Here is a 20774-nt window from a genome sequence, read left to right as displayed (position 1 = left end):
GCCAGAAGAGGGCATCAGATCCTGAGAACTGGAGTTAAGGATGCTTGTGAGTTGCCCTCTGGATGCTGGAAACTGAACCCGGTCCTCTGCAAGAATAGCAAGTGCTCTTAACCACTGAGCCACCTCTCCAGCCTGGGGCATTTATGTATTGATTTTACTTGGCAATTTCAAATTCACAGCTGACTTTCCTGTGCCCCATCTGTATTAACTTAAAAGTTTGGAAGAAACAGCAGACTACAGCTCTTTGTACCAATCCTTGAAGGAAATGAAAATGCCCTGGGCAAAAACAAAAGCAAGAGAGGCTCTCTCTCACAAGCAGGTCTAGATAAACCAAACCAACCCTTCCTGTGAAGATAGTAGAAAACCAGATTGAACAAGGACAGTGACATTTGCCTTGTAACTTCAGAGATTAACAATAGAGAAATGCCAGGAGAGGGTGAACCAAGCCGTGTGTTTGTGGTCTCAGTTCTACTGGGACGAATGAGAGGCTGAGCCAAGCATGGCCAGTCCAGAACATCCCTCAAAGGGAAGGCACCTGCTGGCAATTTACCTTGTGCATGGCAGTGAGCTTGAACCATGTTTGCATTACTGTAAAAAACACTTGTGAATCAGAGGTTCATCTTGGTCTCCGTTTTAGAGGACAGAGAAGGACGCTGATGGACCACGTTGCTTTGAGACTGCGATGGGTCATCATGACAGCAGCACATGGTAGAGCAAACTCCTTAGTTCATGCTGGGCAGCAAGGAGTGGATAAGGAACCAACCAGAGTCCCACAGTGCTCTCTGAGGAGAGGCTCCCAGCGACCTACTCACCAGCAAAAGTCAAACGAGAGTGGTTGATGCCAAAGCTGCAGTCACACGACAGTTCATGAAAACAATTAAGAGAAAGAGCTACATTTCCTGAATAGGACCGTTCCTGCTGTCCTGAGGATGCTGCTTCTCCTCTGATGGTCCAAACTCGGCCAGGTTTCCGTGACTCGGTCTCACTTCCCCACCGTGTGAGGAAAGAAGTATCTGAAGGCCAGTGTGCTTTCGGTGTGCGGTTTCTGCCCTCTCTCTTGCTCGGCCCCTTACAGTGCTCACTCCACTTTATGGACTGAAGTGATTTCCATTCTGGATTCACAAAATAAAGACCTTTTAACTTAGTATAATTTTTCTCTTTTGTTCTGATGTCATTGACCTTATCTGGGGAGAGAATAAATTAGGGATTAGTTGTTGGGGTATCCATTTACATTATACAATGATCTTATTTTCTCAAAATACAATTTTCTTTTTTAAAAAAGAAATGAGAGGTAATTGAGCCAAAAGGGTTAATCGACACCAACACACACGTCATTTTTCTTGGCCTCAATTTTTAAAGATGTCTCTAGTAAAACAGTGAAGTCATTTTAAAGATAAGACCTGTGTCTTTTTCCTCAGTGATGAATGTAAAGCAATCACAAAGTAGTTGTGAATGAGCTTGGTAAAGCATGACATATACAATCACACAAGACAATAAAAAATGTTAGTGTTTAACCAATACAACTGATTTATAATCAGAATGATGGCTTTGCAGGTAGCTTTCTGCTTTTAAACTCGCTGGTTGTGGTAAACGTTTTTTCCAGAAGCTTAAACCACCATTGTTGTTTCCATGTGCCCCACAGCTTAGCCAATTGTCTGCACATGCTAGCAAGCCAGATAATTGTTAATTCATGGTGTGGGAACTCATGTTTGAACATATTCACAAATGTATAGAAGGCAAGGTTACTGCAAGCTGGGTAGCATCTCCTGGAGGCAGGAGGTGAAATTTAATCCTATTAAAATATATACTACACTTCTCTTCAAAGCTTAAAAAAGTAGAAAGTATTACATTTATAGAATTGTCTAGGTTTCTGAGTAGAAGTGAACAGAACCACACCCAGGATGCAGGCTATTGAAATCCCCAGAGGAAATGCCACATCAAGGATCCAGGGGCTCAACACTTGGATCTTGAACTGGTTTCTAGACGCTCCCAGCTGGAGTTGGCATTAACTCTTTATCATTAGGGAGTCAGAAGAGGATGCTCATGTTGGTCAGTACTGCACAGAAGTATTTCAGGGCCCTTAACACCCTGCCATGCATCAACAACCATCAGCCCTCACAACCCTTGCTAACTTTGTCTGGAAGACAGAGGCAAACCTAATTAGCTGCCGGACTGAATCCAGGCTTCCCTTTCCCACCCGGGTGGCCTTGGTCAATTTGTGACTTGAGAACAAAATCAGGTAGCTCCTGCAAGGTGCTTACAGAGATTCTCTCATGCAAAAAATTCACTTTTAACCAATATTATCTACAAATAGAAGTCCTGTGCAATGGTGTGAAGAGCAGAAGGTAACAGCGTCATAGGCTCAACACTCCCGGTTCAATGTTCATGGGCTCCCAGGCCCAGTTTACATGGATGTGCAGACCACAGGCTCAGTATCTCTAGGCTCACCCTGAGACACAGCTCACAGGGATGTGTAGACCACAGGCTCACTACCTCACCCTCTGACACAGCTCATAGGGCTGTGTAGAGCACAGGCTCAGTACCTCACCCTCCGACACAGCTGTGTTGACCACAGGCTCAGTACCTCACCCTCCGACACAGCTGTGTTGACCACAGGCTCAGTACCTCACCCTCTGACACAGCTCACAGGGGTGTGTAGACCACGTTGCTTATTAGTAACACCATAACATCACTGGAGAGCCAAAGGAGGACTCTAAGAAGACTCTTTTTGGGGGGGGGGTGGCCAAACTTTTGACATTGCAACATGACATTGTCATCTACAAAAATAACACTACCCTAGGATGTGTAGCCTGTGAGCTTTAGGATAGACACACCTGGTCAGGCTGTGAACAACAGCCAATGCTTTCATCCTAGGCCCTGGTAACTGAAAGTTTTAAGGCCTTGTCAGGCCAATATCTCCCAACAGATAAATTGTGCCTTGGGGGCCATCTGGAAGTGTTGCAGGTTCTATTGTTTCCTTTTTCTCTCCGACAGATTTCCAAAATCTTCATTGACTAAAGGTCAGTTATTTATGAGTTCTGTTGTCAGCAACGGCTAGATGCTGCTTGGAGAGTTTGGCCTGTACCAGTTTTACAATTGACACCAGCATCAGGTCTTTGTAAGGTCTCACAGACTGTCTCAGGCTTTATCAGGGCCTCCTTGTCAGATACCTTCATCTGACTGAATTTCTATACATACCTTGCAAAATCATACAAGTTCACCCAGGATAATTTGGGATGCAAGCAGCCCTTCTGCTGAATGCTCGACGTATCTGACATTGTTCATCCTAGAGATAGTTTGGAGTGAATAGGCATGAGAATTTCTAGTATTGAATATTCTGCCCCTTTTTTAATTATCAAGAAGAAATTTCTTTCTTTTTTTTTTTAAAGATTTATTTATTTATTATGTATACAACATGTATGCCTGCATGCCAGAAGAGGGCATCAGATCTCATTACAGATGGTTGTGAGCCACCATATGGTTGCTGAGAATTGAACTCACAACCTCTGGAAGAGCAGCCAGTGCTCTTAACCACTGAGCCATCTCTCCAGCCCTCAAGAAGAAATTTCTAACCCAAATTCTGACATCTAAATAGCTTCATTAAAGGGTATTTTCCCCAAAAGCTATTGGAAAATGCTTAACTTTTGTCATTTTCTATCTGCTAACCTAATTCTCCATTGGGTGTGTTCTTCCTGCTAGATGCCAGTTTCTCCTGCTTTGATTTTCCCCAAAACTCTCAGTTTTTTTTTTTTCTCCTCGGCTCTCTCACCCTGACAGATTCTCTAGTCCTGTTTCTCTCCCCAAGAACATGTTTTTACAAATGTAAGTCACCCAAGAAAGAAAGAGGAAGCTTTTAAACAAGAGAATTTACCCTCGCCCCGAGAGAAAAGACAATCATTCCCCAAGACTTTAGATTGCTACCAACTGGGAAGTCATCATTGTTGCCTCTTCGATCTCAGTCAAACTGACCATAGCAACAGGCTCTTTGGATGTTGAAGCCTGGCTCAACCATGTCGAGCATTGGGAAGGATCTGTCTCTGACTCCGCTGAGCAGAAGAGGACGGCAGAAAACATACAGCATGACACGGATTATTCCCTGGGGTAGGCTTGTGTTTCTAGCACTTGGCATGAGTCCACTTGGCAAGCGAAGATGGAGAACTGAAAATCACGTTTTCAATCCTTTATGACAACCTTCTGGGTAAACCCACAGACTGATGTTTCCAGTGTAGATACAGTGCATTTATTTGTGCAGGAACTGAAGCTAGACACAGAAGACCTGGTTTCTAAGCCAGGGCTAGAGCTGGAAAAGCGTCCCTCATAAGCAAATACTTTGAGGTAGCTTTTGAATAAAGGGAAAGAAGTTAATAGCTTAGCAACCTACAAGATAAGGAGGACCCTAAGAGAGACATACATGGATCTAAATAGGAAGGAGAAAAAGATAAGATCTCCTGAGTAAATTGGGAGTGTGGGGAGAAGATAGAAGGGAAAAGGGTAGGAAGGGAGGGGAGTGGAGAAAAATGTATAGCGCAATAAAAACAATAAAAAATCAAGAAAAAAACAAACAAAACCAAAAAAAAGTAACTTTTACTTTTTTCTTTTGTATTTATAAGAATCACCACTAGTAAGCCAGGCAAAGGTGGTATGTGCCTTTAATCCTAGCACTCAGGAGGCAGAGGTAGGCAAATCTGAGTTCAAGGCCAGCCTGGTCTACAGAGCGAGTTCCAGGACAGCCAGGGCTACATAGAGAAACCCTGCCTCAAACATAAACAAAAACAACCAACAAACAAAAAGCATCACCATTAGTTACAATGGGAAAACACAACACACTTTCTCTGTCCATGAGTTATGGTATATTAATAATAAACTCTATTACTTCATCTAGACTGAAGGAATGGGCAGTTCTCACAGCCTCAGATATCCATCCAGTTCCTCCATTCATGTGAAGCCCAAGTCCCATGTAAAACAACAAACTACTTCTATGGTAACTACAGCCCTGCCCTTCAGTGCTAGTGATACATGAGTGGGAACAAATCTATGAATGTCCTCTCCGCAATCCTTTCCCCCCCCGCAATGCTTTTCAACATCACCAAGAACCCCTCCCTCCTTCGGTGACAGACTCTGAAAACCTGGCATAGTGACACCTTTGTCTTCAGCTGCAACTAGACCCTCGTGCACTGTTTGTCATGTGTATGCCGAGCCTTCCCTCACTGGTTATATACAAAGCTGACTCATAACTATGGGATAATAGTGGAAACTTCCATATCCCAAATTCCTATATTCTCTGTGAACCACACTTAACTGGTGTATGTCCAGGGACTACAGATGTGAACAGAATAATATTCCAAAGATGTACGTGGTTCTTATGTCCTGTAGTGGAGATGATAAAATTGATAAAGGTGTCAGAAACATATTATTTAATTTGACCAAAGATGTAGGAGCTGCCTACACAACTGAGTAAGTCGTGCTAGACAATTGGGAAGCCTTAAACCCCTACAAGCTGACCAAGGCAGACCATGCAGTCACTAACACTTGAGGGTCACTTGTGTGCAAAGGAGGTGGTGTCTGAATCTCCACAGTGAGCCCAGGCAGACTCTGGTACAGATGCTCTTGACTGGGGACCTCAGCTGGGGATACATGTTGGAAGCATCTTGACACCTGTCCATTCTCCTGTTTCTGGTCTTCATGTGAGCTGTGCTTGCCAAGTGTGGACTCAGCAGAGGTTTAGCTGCTGTCACCAGTTACTGTCATTTGACAGAAATGGCATCAAGGCTCTTACTGCTTTTGTCACCAGGTTCTAACTTGAGATGATGAAGCTATCTTGTAGGTGCACCAGGTTCTAACTTGATATGATGAAGTTATCTTGTAGGTGCACCAGGTTCTAACATGAGATGATGAAGCTATCTTGTAGGTGCACCAGGTTCTAACATGAGATGATGAAGTTATCTTGTAGGTACACCAGGTTTTAACTTGAGATGATGAAGTTATCTTGTAGGTGCACCAGGTTCTAACATGAGATGATGAAGCTATCTTGTAGGTGCACCAGGTTCTAACTTGAGATGATGAAGCTATCTTGTAGGTGCACCAGGTTCTAATTTGAGACGATGAAGCTATCTCATAGGTGCGGCTGGAGTATAGATCTGGGGTAAGATCTCTTCTATAGTCAACATTTCTGAGAGTCAAAGAAGGGGCACGTGGGGCCTCTGAGAAGCACACCCTATCCACTGTTCAGTTCTAACTGCAGGGTGCCTTGCAGCTCCCACAGCCCTTCCTGCTCACTCAGAAACCGCTCTTGCCAGCATGGACGCCTTGAGAAATCACCCATGGTGATGACTCACCCATTTCTGTCAGGTTCCCTTAAAAACCTTCCCACCAAATCCACAAGTAAATTAAGCCTTAAATAGGGAGATGGAAAGAAATGAAGGTGAGAGTGAAAAATCAATGAAATAGATTGAAATAAATTGAATAGATTAAGGTAGTGGAATAATTAAAAACATTCTTACAAAGAAAACTCCAGTCACAGCAGATTCCCGTAATGAATGCCATCAAATATTTATGGAGTCGTAGTAGCAACAGTGTGAATTCTTTTCAGGAAATTGAAAAGGAAGATACAGTTTTCAACACTTCTCTGTGAAGCACAGAATTACGCTATTACCCCAATCAAAGACATTTTACTCAAAAGAAACAGACCAATAGCTTGCACACAGTCATAACTGTCGCAAGTAAAATATATTAAAATTGATTATGCATGTATTTCAAAGATTTGTTTCACTTGCAGTTGGTGGGCATGTACACATGAGTGCATGTGCTCAGAGAGGTCGGAGAGGGTGTTGGCATCCCTGAGGCTGGAGTTATAGGTGGCAGTGAAGAGCTCGACACAGGTGCTGGGAACCAAACTCACGTCCCTATACCACAGCAGTAAACACTACTACCTGCCGAGCCATCACTCCAGCCCCTGATTCTAGAGTTACAAAGACCACAAAAACCTAGGAAAAAATCGTAAATCTACAAGATTTCTGATACTTAAATCCAAGACATCACAAAATAATTTTTAAATATGTACACACAGAGTTTAATATGTATGGCATATGTAGAAGGAAAGGTGGGCTGTGTCCCACCACCCGGCTAGTTTTACATCCAAAATAATTACATGAAAACTGTATTCATTTAAACACTGCTTGGCACATTAGTTTCAGCCCCTTATTGGTTAATTCAAACATCTTCCTTTAACCCATATTTGGTAATCTGTGTAGCACCGCGAGGTGGTCGCTTACCATAAGAGATCTTAACCTGCCTCTGTCTTGGAGAGGAGAAGCATGGCCACTGACTATGGTGACTGCCTGAAGCATCTACCTTCTTTCTAGAAGCATCCTGTGCTCTCTACTCCACCCACCTATGTTCTGATCTATTGGGACCAGCAGTTTATTTATTAATTAACCAATGAAAGTCCTCCATGAGCAAAGTATGTAGATTGAACCAAGACTGGTTCTAGACCCAGGTAACTGCATTTCAGCAGGAGCAGCAAATGACTCCCTCCCAGAGTTAGGTTGTAAAGCGTCTCCCGCCCCTGTCTCTTCAGCCACATCGAACGGCTTCTCCTACACTGAATGTGCACAGGCCTCTTGGACAAAAGAGAAAGCCAAAATAAATGAAAAATCTCACTTTCGGGTGGGCATTGTACACGTGCAACTCAGCACGTCCTATGCAATGTCAATGGCCAAATCCAAGTGTGGCCACCATGTGTCAGCCGTTCTTGACCCAGCGGGAATATCCACATTTCCAAATGACCTCCTTCACCATCCACATGGCAGACACACCTGCAGTTCTAGCTGTGCCCAGACAGCTTTTAAGGAAGATGTGGAACTCGAACCCAGGGAGCACCCATCAGCGAGAACCCTGGCTCCTTCTGGAACTCTTTCTGGGATCATAAAGGTGACCAGAAGGAACATTAAACCATCGGCGTATACTGCAGGTGAGGCAGAGACTGGAAAAAGGTTCTCCTCTCAGGGCCAAGGCATTCCTGCTCAAACCCAAGTCTGGCTGACTGGATAAAGAACAAGACAAACTCGGCGGAATCAAAGGAAAATGGGGTTTATTTCACACAATATCAAAGGTAAACGGAACAGACCAAAGGCACCCACTGCTGGCAAGGGAGTCCACAACCCATGGTTTATGTGAGTCCTTCCGGCCTCAGTCAGAGTCCTCCTCACGTGTGCTCCGGGCTCTTTCTCCATAGGCACAGAGGTGGTGGCTTTTCCAAGAGTCTAAGAGGTAGGCGGGCAGGCTTCAGTCATGGGTTTCAGGATCTGTCTGTGCCATGTCGGCGTCTGACTCAGAGTACAGGGGTCCTTTAACGTTGGACATGTACTCATCCAGTTCTTTGTCCAGCTGCTCCTTGGTCGGTACAGGGCGAGGGAGGGCACCTCTGCCTCTTTCCCGACCTTTCACAGGCAGACCTCTTCCCCCGTTTCCACCACGACCTGGAGGAGCACCTCTGCTTGAGTCCATTGGTGGGGCAGCTAAGTCTTGTTCACCACGGAGGAGCGGGCTTCGACCTTGGAGCGACCACGCGCCCCTAGGCAGCCTTCTGGTGGCATGGCCCCCATGTTGTCTTCCTCCTCCTCGGGGAAAGCCTCTCTGGTGTTTGGGTAGGCCTCGTCCTCCCACCGCTCCCCTGTCCGGGGCGCCCCTGGGTCGGCCTAAAGACGCCTGGATGTCCCTCCTCTTAGCCAGGCGCTGCTCAAGTCTTACTGGGGGCTGGACGGAGGGTCTATTCTCCATCTGCCGGGCCAGTCTTCTGCTTCTGGAGCTGGCTCGCTGCTGCTCCTGCAGCGAAGCCCGAATAGTCACTGTCATGGGCTGTTTGTTCTCCAGCATCCTAGAAAAGCGCTCATTTAGAGACATCTTGGTGGTTCCTTGTAGCACCTTTTTCGGCCCAAACTGTGTGGCCATCTTCAGATCCCGAGGATCGAAGGAGATGGACCCCAGGGCTCCTCTCGCGGCTGCTGCGGGCGGGTTGGATGAACCAGACCTGAGCAGGATCGCTTGGGGTGACTTGTTGGGCGGCTGGGTTAGGAGCTTGCCAAAAGGGGGTATGATGCAAAGCTCGCTCCTGGTGGCTTGGCTACCTAGTCCGCCGATTAGTTTCTGCTTGTCCGGCCTACTCTTTCCTTCCTCTCCTCTGTCCAAGCCTGCGCTGCCAACTCAAGCTTGCTACCTCCAGGAAGCTCAGAAAGAGACTGTGTCTGGGAGAGGTCTCCACCCCTTCTTATAGTCCTCTCTAGGGGTGGGGATAAAGGCATGCACCAATAGCATTCGTGCGTGTGGTAGGGTGTGGCAATTAGGATTAAAGGTGTGTGTTTCCGAATCTGCTCATTAAGGGGATCATCCGTGGGACTCTTTTACTCTCACATCTTCAGGTAATCTTCTGTTCATAAAACACATTTGAAAGTCACTACGTTTTCTCCTTTCCGTGGAACAGGAAAGAGTAGGCTTTAAGTAATATGTGCATATACAATACGTCAAGGCAAGAAAAACCTCAACAACGAATAGTCTATTTGCCTTTGACAAATTCAGAGAAAAGATTTCACATCTGTCCTATCTAGGTGAGTTCAAAGTCTTCTCCCTGACTGACTTTGTATCATAATTTGCTTTCTGTGTCTGCAAACTATAGAACTATAGCTATCAAATCCCCAACTCCCTCAGAGACTCAAAGAGGAAACAACAGGAACTGAGTAAGCAGGAGGTGCAGGCGGGCCCCTTCCAAACCATGGAATGACAGAAAACAGCTTCCTGCCCGGAGGACTGTCACCCAAACCGGGTTCCTGGGCAGCATCGGGGCATCTGTCTCCAGCCTTCAGGTCTAGCCTACGTGACAGGCTTTTCTGTGAAGCAGGATACTCTGTGTCCTGCTTGTCTTTAGGACAACCTTGTGTCTGCAGTCGATTCAGGGGCGTCTTCTTGCCCGGTGGCTTCCTTTTTGCCACAGGGAAAGTAAACTCCACGTGGAGTGTCTCCCAGGTCCATCAGCTTCTCTGAAGTAGATGGCTGCTGCAAGAAGCAGACGTGTCCCATTGTCACAGAAGAAAACAACAACAACCTAGGTTATTAAAGCATTTTAACTGCCATATTCTGTAGATCTCTTAAGTCTTGAACATGACCTATCCATCTAAATTATATCTTTGTTAAACCTTCGAAACATACTTAGTATGACTATGAGTTCAATTGTACTAGGGGATTAACCACTAACCTGTATTTCTTTATTTTTCTAAACAGTTCATCGATAATAATAATTTTCAAGGTCTAGATATTTATATTACATTGTTAATGAGCTGTATAGGTAGAATACCTCTGACAAGATTGGTAATGTATGTAGAGCATGTTTTTCTAAAATTGATCTCAAGTTTGTATCAATATTCACAATCTGTATACAATATATAAAAGTAAATGAATGCATAACATTTAAAACAAATACATGCTAAGAACGGGATTGATAATATTTCTTATTTCTTATCATTTTATCTCTTTTCTCTTTGTCTCTCTCTGTCTCTCTCTGTATCTCTCTCTCTCCTCCTGTTTCAGCACTGTGGGTTTTTGATCCAGGGTTTCTCAGTAGCTGTAGAGCCTGTCTGAGAACTGGTTCCGTAGACCAGGATGACCTTGAACTCATTAGGAGCAGCCTGCTTCTGCCTCCCAGGTGTCGGGATTAAAGTGATTTCCACCGGTACCCAGGCTTGGTTTTTCAAAACAAAAAAACCGTGGACTCGTCTATTACCCTTGGTTTAGATTTTTCCGAACCATTATCCATAATAAATTGTATCTAACACATTAAACAGAAACAAACATCCGTAATCCATTTTGGGTGGAGGGGGAAGGTGTGCATAGTTTTCCAGGCTACTTCCGGATGATTGGGTGCTGATAGTTTCCTTTGAATGATACAATAGTTTGTTATAACGAACCAGATAAAAAAGAATGCCACTCAAAGTTGACAGCTGACAAATTATTGTTAAAATTACACCTTCAAGAAGTTCAAGAAAAAGCAAGCTATGTAGATTGACCCAAGATTGGTTCTAGACCCAGGTAACTGCATTTCAGCAGGAGCAGCAAATGACTCCCTCCCAGAGTTAGGTTGTAAAGCGTCTCCCGCCCCTGTCTCTTCAGCCACATCGAACGGCTTCTCCTACACTGAATGTGCACAGGCCTCTTGGACAAAAGAGAAAGCCAAAATAAATGAAAAATCTCACTTTCGAGTGGGCATTGTACACGTGCAACTCAGCACGTCCTATGCAATGTCAATGGCCAAATCCAAGTGTGGCCACCATGTGTCAGCCGTTCTTGACCCAGCGGGAATATCCACATTTCCAAATGACCTCCTTCACCATCCACATGGCAGACACACCTGCAGTTCTAGCCGTGCCCAGACAGCTTTTAAGGAAGATGTGGAACTCGAACCCAGGGAGCACCCATCAGCGAGAACCCTGGCTCCTTCTGGAACTCTTTCTGGGATCATAAAGGTGACCAGAAGGAACATTAAACCATCGGCGTATACTGCAGGTGAGGCAGAGACTGGAAAAAGGTTCTCCTCTCAGGGCCAAGGCATTCCCGCTCAAACCCAAGTCTGGCTGACTGGATAAAGAACAAGACAAACTCGGCGGAATCAAAGGAAAATGGGGTTTATTTCACACAATATCAAAGGTAAACGGAACAGACCAAAGGCACCCACTGCTGGCAAGGGAGTCCACAACCCATGGTTTATGTGAGTCCTTCCGGCCTCAGTCAGAGTCCTCCTCACGTGTGCTCAGGGCTCTTTCTCCATAGGCACAGAGGTGGTGGCTTTTCCAAGAGTCTAAGAGGTAGGCGGGCAGGCTTCAGTCATGGGTTTCAGGATCTGTCTGTGCCATGTCGGCGTCCGACTCGGAGTCCAGGGGTCCTTTAACGTTGGACATGTACTCATCCAGTTCTTTGTCCAGCTGCTCCTTGGTCGGTACAGGGCGAGGGAGGGCACCTCTGCCTCTTTCCCGACCTTTCACAGGCAGACCTCTTCCCCCGTTTCCACCACGACCTGGAAGAGCACCTCTGCTTGAGTCCATTGGTGGGGCAGCTAAGTCTTGATCACCACGGAGGAGCGGGCTTCGACCTTGGAGCGACCACGCGCCCCTAGGCAGCCTTCTGGTGGCATGGCCCCCACGTTGTCTTCCTCCTCCTCGGGGAAAGCCTCTCTGGTGTTTGGGTAGGCCTCGTCCTCCCACCGCTCCCCTGTCCGGGGCGCCTCTGGGTCGGCCTAAAGACGCCTGGATGTCCCTCCTCTTAGCCAGGCGCTGCTCAAGTCTTACTGGGGGCTGGACGGAGGGTCTATTCTCCATCTGCCGGGCCAGTCTTCTGCTTCTGGCACTGGCTCGCTGCTGCTCCTGCAGCGAAGCCCGAATTCACTGTCATGGGCTGTTTGTTCTCCAGCATCCTAGAAAAGCGCTCATTTAGAGACATCTTGGTGGTTCCTTGTAGCACCACTTTCGGCCCAAACTGTGCGGCCATCTTCAGATCCCGAGGATCGAAGGAGATGGACCCCAGGGCTCCTCTCGCGGCTGCTGCGGGCGGGTTGGATGAACCAGACCTGACCAGGATCGCTTGGGGTGACTTGCTGGGCGGCTGGCTTAGGAGCTTGCCAAAAGGGGGTATGATGCGAAGCTCGCTCCCGGTGGCTTGGCTACCTAGTCCGCCGATTAGTTTCTGCTTGTCTGGCTTACTCTTTGCTTCCTTTCCTCTGCGCCAGCCTGCGCTGCCAACTCAAGCTTGCTACCTCCAGGAAGCTCAGAAAGAGACTGTGTCTGGGAGAGGTCTCGACCCCTTCTTATAGTCCTCTCTAGGGGTGGGGCTAAAGGCATGCACCAATAGCATTCGTGCGTGTGGTAGGGTGTGGCAATTAGGATTAAAGGTGTGTGTTTCCGAATCTGCTCATTAAGGGGATCATCCGTGGGACTCTTTTACTCTCACATCTTCAGGTAATCTTCTGTTCATAAAACACATTTGAAAGTCACTACGTTTTCTCCTTTCCGTGGAACAGGAAAGAGTAGGCTTTAAGTAATATGTGCATATACAATACGTCAAGGCAAGAAAAACCTCAACAACGAATAGTCTATTTGCCTTTGACAAATTCAGAGAAAAGATTTCACATCTGTCCTATCTAGGTGAGTTCAAAGTCTTCTCCCTGACTGACTTTGTATCATAATTTGCTTTCTGTGTCTGCAAACTATAGAACTATAGCTATCAAATCCCCAACTCCCTCAGAGACTCAAAGAGGAAACAACAGGAACTGAGTAAGCAGGAGGTGCAAGCGGGCCCCTTCCAAACCATGGAATGACAGAAAACAGCTTCCTGCCCGGAGGACTGTCACCCAAACCGGGTTCCTGGGCAGCATCGGGGCATCTGTCTCCAGCCTTCAGGTCTAGCCTACGTGACAGACTTTTCTGTGAAGCAGGATACTCTGTGTCCTGCTTGTCTTTAGGACAACCTTGTGTCTGCAGTCGATTCAGGGGCGTCTTCTTGCCCGGTGGCTTCCTTTTTGCCACAGGGAAAGTAAACTCCACGTGGAGTGTCTCCCAGGTCCATCAGCTTCTCTGAAGTAGATGGCTGCTGCAAGAAGCAGACGTGTCCCATTGTCACAGAAGAAAACAACAACAACCTAGGTTATTAAAGCATTTTAACTGCCATATTCTGTAGATCTCTTAAGTCTTGAACATGACCTATCCATCTAAATTATATCTTTGTTAAACCTTCGAAACATACTTAGTATGACTATGAGTTCAATTGTACTAGGGGATTAACCACTAACCTGTATTTCTTTATTTTTCTAAACAGTTCATCGATAATAATAATTTTCAAGGTCTAGATATTTATATTACATTGTTAATGAGCCGTATAGGTAGAATACCTCTGACAAGATTGGTAATGTATGTAGAGCATGTTTTTCTAAAATTGATCTCAAGTTTGTATCAATATTCACAATCTGTATACAATATATAAAAGTAAATGAATGCATAACATTTAAAACAAATACATGCTAAGAACGGGATTGATAATATTTCTTATTTCTTATCATTTTATCTCTTTTCTCTTTGTCTCTCTCTGTCTCTCTCTGTATCTCTCTCTCTCCTCCTGTTTCAGCACTGTGGGTTTTTGATCCAGGGTTTCTCAGTAGCTGTAGAGCCTGTCTGAGAACTGGTTCCGTAGACCAGGATGACCTTGAACTCATTAGGAGCAGCCTGCTTCTGCTTCCCAGGTGTCGGGATTAAAGTGATTTCCACCGGTACCCAGGCTTGGTTTTTCAAAACAAAAAAACCGTGGACTCGTCTATTACCCTTGGTTTAGATTTTTCCGAACCATTATCCATAATAAATTGTATCTAACACATTAAACAGAAACAAACATCCGTAATCCATTTTTGGGTGGAGGGGGAAGGTGTGCATAGTTTTCCAGGCTACTTCCGGATGATTGGGTGCTGATAGTTTCCTTTGAATGATACAATAGTTTGTTATAACGAACCAGATAAAAAAGATTGCCACTCAAAGTTGACAGCTGACAAATTATTGTTAAAATTACACCTTCAAGAAGTTCAAGAAAAAGCAAGCTATGTAGATTGACCCAAGATTGGTTCTAGACCCAGGTAACTGCATTTCAGCAGGAGCAGCAAATGACTCCCTCCCAGAGTTAGGTTGTAAAGCGTCTCCCGCCCCTGTCTCTTCAGCCACATCGAACGGCTTCTCCTACACTGAATGTGCACAGGCCTCTTGGACAAAAGAGAAAGCCAAAATAAATGAAAAATCTCACTTTCGAGTGGGCATTGTACACGTGCAACTCAGCACGTCCTATGCAATGTCAATGGCCAAATCCAAGTGTGGCCACCATGTGTCAGCCGTTCTTGACCCAGCGGGAATATCCACATTTCCAAATGACCTCCTTCACCATCCACATGGCAGACACACCTGCAGTTCTAGCCGTGCCCAGACAGCTTTTAAGGAAGATGTGGAACTCGAACCCAGGGAGCACCCATCAGCGAGAACCCTGGCTCCTTCTGGAACTCTTTCTGGGATCATAAAGGTGACCAGAAGGAACATTAAACCATCGGCGTATACTGCAGGTGAGGCAGAGACTGGAAAAAGGTTCTCCTCTCAGGGCCAAGGCATTCCCGCTCAAACCCAAGTCTGGCTGACTGGATAAAGAACAAGACAAACTCGGCGGAATCAAAGGAAAATGGGGTTTATTTCACACAATATCAAAGTTAAACGGAACAGACCAAAGGCACCCACTGCTGGCAAGGGAGTCCACAACCCATGGTTTATGTGAGTCCTTCCGGCCTCAGTCAGAGTCCTCCTCACGTGTGCTCAGGGCTCTTTCTCCATAGGCACAGAGGTGGTGGCTTTTCCAAGAGTCTAAGAGGTAGGCGGGCAGGCTTCAGTCATGGGTTTCAGGATCTGTCTGTGCCATGTCGGCGTCCGACTCGGAGTCCAGGGGTCCTTTAACGTTGGACATGTACTCATCCAGTTCTTTGTCCAGCTGCTCCTTGGTCGGTCCAGGGCGAGGGAGGGCACCTCTGCCTCTTTCCCGACCTTTCACAGGCAGACCTCTTCCCCCGTTTCCACCACGACCTGGAGGAGCACCTCTGCTTGAGTCCATTGGTGGGGCAGCTAAGTCTTGTTCACCACGGAGGAGCGGGCTTCGACCTTGGAGCGACCACGCGCCCCTAGGCAGCCTTCTGGTGGCATGGCCCCCACGTTGTCTTCCTCCTCCTCGGGGAAAGCCTCTCTGGTGTTTGGGTAGGCCTCGTCCTCCCACCGCTCCCCTGTCCGGGGCGCCCCTGGGTCGGCCTAAAGACGCCTGGATGTCCCTCCTCTTAGACAGGCGCTGCTCAAGTCTTACTGGGGGCTGGACGGAGGGTCTATTCTCCATCTGCCGGGCCAGTCTTCTGCTTCTGGCACTGGCTCGCTGCTGCTCCTGCAGCGAAGCCCGAATAGTCACTGTCATGGGCTGTTTGTTCTCCAGCATCCTAGAAAAGCGCTCATTTAGAGACATCTTGGTGGTTCCTTGTAGCACCACTTTCGGCCCAAACTGTGCGGCCATCTTCAGATCCCGAGGATCGAAGGAGATGGACCCCAGGGCTCCTCTCGCGGCTGCTGCGGGCAGGTTGGATGAACCAGACCTGACCAGGATCGCTTGGGGTGACTTGCTGGGCAGCTGGCTTAGGAGCTTGCCAAAAGGGGGTATGATGCGAAGCTCGCTCCCGGTGGCTTGGCTACCTAGTCCGCCGATTAGTTTCTGCTTGTCTGGCTTACTCTTTGCTTCCTTTCCTCTGCGCCAGCCTGCGCTGCCAACTCAAGCTTGCTACCTCCAGGAAGCTCAGAAAGAGACTGTGTCTGGGAGAGGTCTCGACCCCTTCTTATAGTCCTCTCTAGGGGTGGGGCTAAAGGCATGCACCAATAGCATTCGTGCGTGTGGTAGGGTGTGGCAATTAGGATTAAAGGTGTGTGTTTCCGAATCTGCTCATTAAGGGGATCATCCGTGGGACTCTTTTACTCTCACATCTTCAGGTAATCTTCTGTTCATAAAACACATTTGAAAGTCACTACGTTTTCTCCTTTCCGTGGAACAGGAAAGAGTAGGCTTTAAGTAATATGTGCATATACAATACGTCAAGGCAAGAAAAACCTCAACAACGAATAGTCTATTTGCCTTTGACAAATTCAGAGAAAAGATTTCACATCTGTCCTATCTAGGTGAGTTCAAAGTCTTCTCCCTGACTGACTTTGTATCATAATTTGCTTTCTGTGTCTGCAAACTATAGAACTATAGCTATCAAATCCCCAACTCCCTCAGAGACTCAAAGAGGAAACAACAGGAACTGAGTAAGCAGGAGGTGCAAGCGGGCCCCTTCCAAACCATGGAATGACAGAAAACAGCTTCCTGCCCGGAGGACTGTCACCCAAACCGGGTTCCTGGGCAGCATCGGGGCATCTGTCTCCAGCCTTCAGGTCTAGCCTACGTGACAGACTTTTCTGTGAAGCAGGATACTCTGTGTCCTGCTTGTCTTTAGGACAACCTTGTGTCTGCAGTCGATTCAGGGGCGTCTTCTTGCCCGGTGGCTTCCTTTTTGCCACAGGGAAAGTAAACTCCACGTGGAGTGTCTCCCAGGTCCATCAGCTTCTCTGAAGTAGATGGCTGCTGCAAGAAGCAGACGTGTCCCATTGTCACAGAAGAAAACAACAACAACCTAGGTTATTAAAGCATTTTAACTGCCATATTCTGTAGATCTCTTAAGTCTTGAACATGACCTATCCATCTAAATTATATCTTTGTTAAACCTTCGAAACATACTTAGTATGACTATGAGTTCAATTGTACTAGGGGATTAACCACTAACCTGTATTTCTTTATTTTTCTAAACAGTTCATCGATAATAATAATTTTCAAGGTCTAGATATTTATATTACATTGTTAATGAGCCATATAGGTAGAATACCTCTGACAAGATTGGTAATGTATGTAGAGCATGTTTTTCTAAAATTGATCTCAAGTTTGTATCAATATTCACAATCTGTATACAATATATAAAAGTAAATGAATGCATAACATTTAAAACAAATACATGCTAAGAACGGGATTGATAATATTTCTTATTTCTTATCATTTTATCTCTTTTCTCTTTGTCTCTCTCTGTCTCTCTCTGTATCTCTCTCTCTCCTCCTGTTTCAGCACTGTGGGTTTTTGATCCAGGGTTTCTCAGTAGCTGTAGAGCCTGTCTGAGAACTGGTTCCGTAGACCAGGATGACCTTGAACTCATTAGGAGCAGCCTGCTTCTGCTTCCCAGGTGTCGGGATTAAAGTGATTTCCACCGGTACCCAGGCTTGGTTTTTCAAAACAAAAAAACCGTGGACTCGTCTATTACCCTTGGTTTAGATTTTTCCGAACCATTATCCATAATAAATTGTATCTAACACATTAAACAGAAACAAACATCCGTAATCCATTTTTGGGTGGAGGGGGAAGGTGTGCATAGTTTTCCAGGCTACTTCCGGATGATTGGGTGCTGATAGTTTCCTTTGAATGATACAATAGTTTGTTATAACGAACCAGATAAAAAAGATTGCCACTCAAAGTTGACAGCTGACAAATTATTGTTAAAATTACACCTTCAAGAAGTTCAAGAAAAAGCAAGCTATGTAGATTGACCCAAGATTGGTTCTAGACCCAGGTAACTGCATTTCAGCAGGAGCAGCAAATGACTCCCTCCCAGAGTTAGGTTGTAAAGCGTCTCCCGCCCCTGTCTCTTCAGCCACATCGAACGGCTTCTCCTACACTGAATGTGCACAGGCCTCTTGGACAAAAGAGAAAGCCAAAATAAATGAAAAATCTCACTTTCGAGTGGGCATTGTACACGTGCAACTCAGCACGTCCTATGCAATGTCAATGGCCAAATCCAAGTGTGGCCACCATGTGTCAGCCGTTCTTGACCCAGCGGGAATATCCACATTTCCAAATGACCTCCTTCACCATCCACATGGCAGACACACCTGCAGTTCTAGCCGTGCCCAGACAGCTTTTAAGGAAGATGTGGAACTCGAACCCAGGGAGCACCCATCAGCGAGAACCCTGGCTCCTTCTGGAACTCTTTCTGGGATCATAAAGGTGACCAGAAGGAACATTAAACCATCGGCGTATACTGCAGGTGAGGCAGAGACTGGAAAAAGGTTCTCCTCTCAGGGCCAAGGCATTCCCGCTCAAACCCAAGTCTGGCTGACTGGATAAAGAACAAGACAAACTCGGCGGAATCAAAGGAAAATGGGGTTTATTTCACACAATATCAAAGGTAAACGGAACAGACCAAAGGCACCCACTGCTGGCAAGGGAGTCCACAACCCATGGTTTATGTGAGTCCTTCCGGCCTCAGTCAGAGTCCTCCTCACGTGTGCTCAGGGCTCTTTCTCCATAGGCACAGAGGTGGTGGCTTTTCCAAGAGTCTAAGAGGTAGGCGGGCAGGCTTCAGTCATGGGTTTCAGGATCTGTCTGTGCCATGTCGGCGTCCGACTCGGAGTCCAGGGGTCCTTTAACGTTGGACATGTACTCATCCAGTTCTTTGTCCAGCTGCTCCTTGGTCGGTCCAGGGCGAGGGAGGGCACCTCTGCCTCTTTCCCGACCTTTCACAGGCAGACCTCTTCCCCCGTTTCCACCACGACCTGGAAGAGCACCTCTGCTTGAGTCCATTGGTGGGGCAGCTAAGTCTTGATCACCACGGAGGAGCGGGCTTCGACCTTGGAGCGACCACGCGCCCCTAGGCAGCCTTCTGGTGGCATGGCCCCCACGTTGTCTTCCTCCTCCTCGGGGAAAGCCTCTCTGGTGTTTGGGTAGGCCTCGTCCTCCCACCGCTCCCCTGTCCGGGGCGCCTCTGGGTCGGCCTAAAGACGCCTGGATGTCCCTCCTCTTAGCCAGGCGCTGCTCAAGTCTTACTGGGGGCTGGACGGAGGGTCTATTCTCCATCTGCCGGGCCAGTCTTCTGCTTCTGGCACTGGCTCGCTGCTGCTCCTGCAGCGAAGCCCGAATAGTCACTGTCATGGGCTGTTTGTTCTCCAGCATCCTAGAAAAGCGCTCATTTAGAGACATCTTGGTGGTTCCTTGTAGCACCACTTTCGGCCCAAACTGTGCGGCCATCTTCAGATCCCGAGGATCGAAGGAGATGGACCCCAGGGCTCCTCTCGCGGCTGCTGCGGGCAGGTTGGATGAACCAGACCTGACCAGGATCGCTTGGGGTGACTTGCTGGGCAGCTGGCTTAGGAGCTTGCCAAAAGGGGGTATGATGCGAAGCTCGCTCCCGGTGGCTTGGCTACCTAGTCCGCCGATTAGTTTCTGCTTGTCTGGCTTACTCTTTGCTTCCTTTCCTCTGCGCCAGCCTGCGCTGCCAACTCAAGCTTGCTACCTCCAGGAAGCTCAGAAAGAGACTGTGTCTGGGAGAGGTCTCGACCCCTTCTTATAGTCCTCTCTAGGGGTGGGGCTAAAGGCATGCACCAATAGCATTCGTGCGTGTGGTAGGGTGTGGCAATTAGGATTAAAGGTGTGTGTTTCCGAATCTGCTCATTAAGGGGATCATCCGTGGGACTCTTTTACTCTCACATCTTCAGGTAATCTTCTCTTCATAAAACACATTTGAAAGTCACTACGTTTTCCCCTTTCCGTGGAACAGGAAAGAGTAGGCTTTAAGTAATATGTGCATATACAATAAGTCAAGGCAAGAAAAACCTCAACAACGCATAGTCCATTTGCCTTTGACAAATTCAGGGAAAAGATTTCACATCTGTCCTATCTAGGTGAGTTCAAAGTCCTCTCCCTGACTGTCTTTGTATCATAATTTGCTTTCTGTGTCTGCAAACTATAGAACTATAGCTATCAAATCCCCAACTCCCTCAGAGACTCAAAGAGGAAACAACAGGAACTGAGTAAGCAGGAGGTGCAAGCGGGCCCCTTCCAAACCATGGAATGACAGAAAACAGCAGCCTGCCCGGAGGACTGTCACCCAAACCGGGTTCCTGGGCAGCATCGGGGCATCCGTCTCCAGCCTTCAGGCCTAGCGTACGTGACAGGCTTTTCTGTGAAGCAGGATACCTGTGTCCTCAGTAGCTGTAGAGCCTGTCTGAGAACTGGTTCCATAGACCAGGATGACCTTGAACTCATTAGGAGCAGCCTGCTTCTGCCTCCCAGGTGTCGGGATTAAAGTGATTTCCACCGGTGCCCAGGCT

General features: G+C 46.9%; 4 protein-coding genes across 7 annotated transcripts; all 4 read right to left on the bottom strand.

Annotated features, from left to right (window-relative positions):
- Window positions 1-8283: 8283 nt before the first annotated feature.
- Window positions 8284-8949, bottom strand: LOC119808147 (chromatin target of PRMT1 protein-like). 2 transcript variants are annotated; one of them, XM_038320509.1, is made up of 2 exons: window positions 8532-8949; window positions 8284-8477 (listed from the first exon to the last, which is right to left on the bottom strand). In XM_038320509.1, exons 1-2 carry the CDS (start codon window positions 8947-8949, stop codon window positions 8284-8286), a joined length of 612 nt encoding a protein of 203 aa, XP_038176437.1. The 2 variants fall into 2 exon arrangements, with proteins under 2 accessions (XP_038176437.1, XP_041910535.1); XM_042054601.1 differs by having other exon boundaries at window positions 8284-8949.
- Window positions 8950-11864: 2915 nt separating this feature from the next.
- On the bottom strand, window positions 11865-12528 carry LOC119808137 (chromatin target of PRMT1 protein-like). Its single transcript, XM_042054597.1, is given in 2 exon segments — window positions 11865-12420; window positions 12422-12528. Coding segments are annotated over 2 exon segments (663 nt in total).
- Window positions 12529-15444: 2916 nt separating this feature from the next.
- Window positions 15445-16110, bottom strand: LOC119808142 (chromatin target of PRMT1 protein-like). Of its 2 annotated transcripts, XM_038320496.1 has the most exons (2): window positions 15693-16110; window positions 15445-15638 (listed from the first exon to the last, which is right to left on the bottom strand). In XM_038320496.1, the coding sequence occupies exons 1-2, from the start codon at window positions 16108-16110 to the stop codon at window positions 15445-15447; spliced, it is 612 nt and encodes a 203-aa protein (XP_038176424.1). The 2 variants fall into 2 exon arrangements, with proteins under 2 accessions (XP_038176424.1, XP_041910532.1); XM_042054598.1 differs by having other exon boundaries at window positions 15445-16110.
- A 2916-nt stretch (window positions 16111-19026) lies between these two features.
- On the bottom strand, window positions 19027-19692 carry LOC119808145 (chromatin target of PRMT1 protein-like). Of its 2 annotated transcripts, XM_038320506.1 has the most exons (2): window positions 19275-19692; window positions 19027-19220 (listed from the first exon to the last, which is right to left on the bottom strand). In XM_038320506.1, exons 1-2 carry the CDS (start codon window positions 19690-19692, stop codon window positions 19027-19029), a joined length of 612 nt encoding a protein of 203 aa, XP_038176434.1. The 2 variants fall into 2 exon arrangements, with proteins under 2 accessions (XP_038176434.1, XP_041910533.1); XM_042054599.1 differs by having other exon boundaries at window positions 19027-19692.
- Between the last annotated feature and the right edge of the window lie 1082 nt (window positions 19693-20774).

Source organism: Arvicola amphibius, chromosome 2 (genome assembly GCF_903992535.2).
Source record: "Arvicola amphibius chromosome 2, mArvAmp1.2, whole genome shotgun sequence".
NCBI classification, from domain to species: domain Eukaryota; kingdom Metazoa; phylum Chordata; class Mammalia; order Rodentia; family Cricetidae; genus Arvicola; species Arvicola amphibius.
The sequence above is the reverse complement of the archived record's forward strand: the minus strand, read 5'-3'. Positions and strand labels throughout refer to the sequence as shown.

Bases quoted from the DNA above. Each gene is read 5' to 3' on its own strand.
- LOC119808145 (XM_042054599.1), bottom strand. From the start codon at position 19,692: ATGGCCGCACAGTTTGGGCCGAAAGTGGTGCTACAAGGAACCACCAAG.
- LOC119808147 (XM_042054601.1), bottom strand. From the start codon at position 8,949: ATGGCCACACAGTTTGGGCCGAAAAAGGTGCTACAAGGAACCACCAAG.
- LOC119808142 (XM_042054598.1), bottom strand. From the start codon at position 16,110: ATGGCCGCACAGTTTGGGCCGAAAGTGGTGCTACAAGGAACCACCAAG.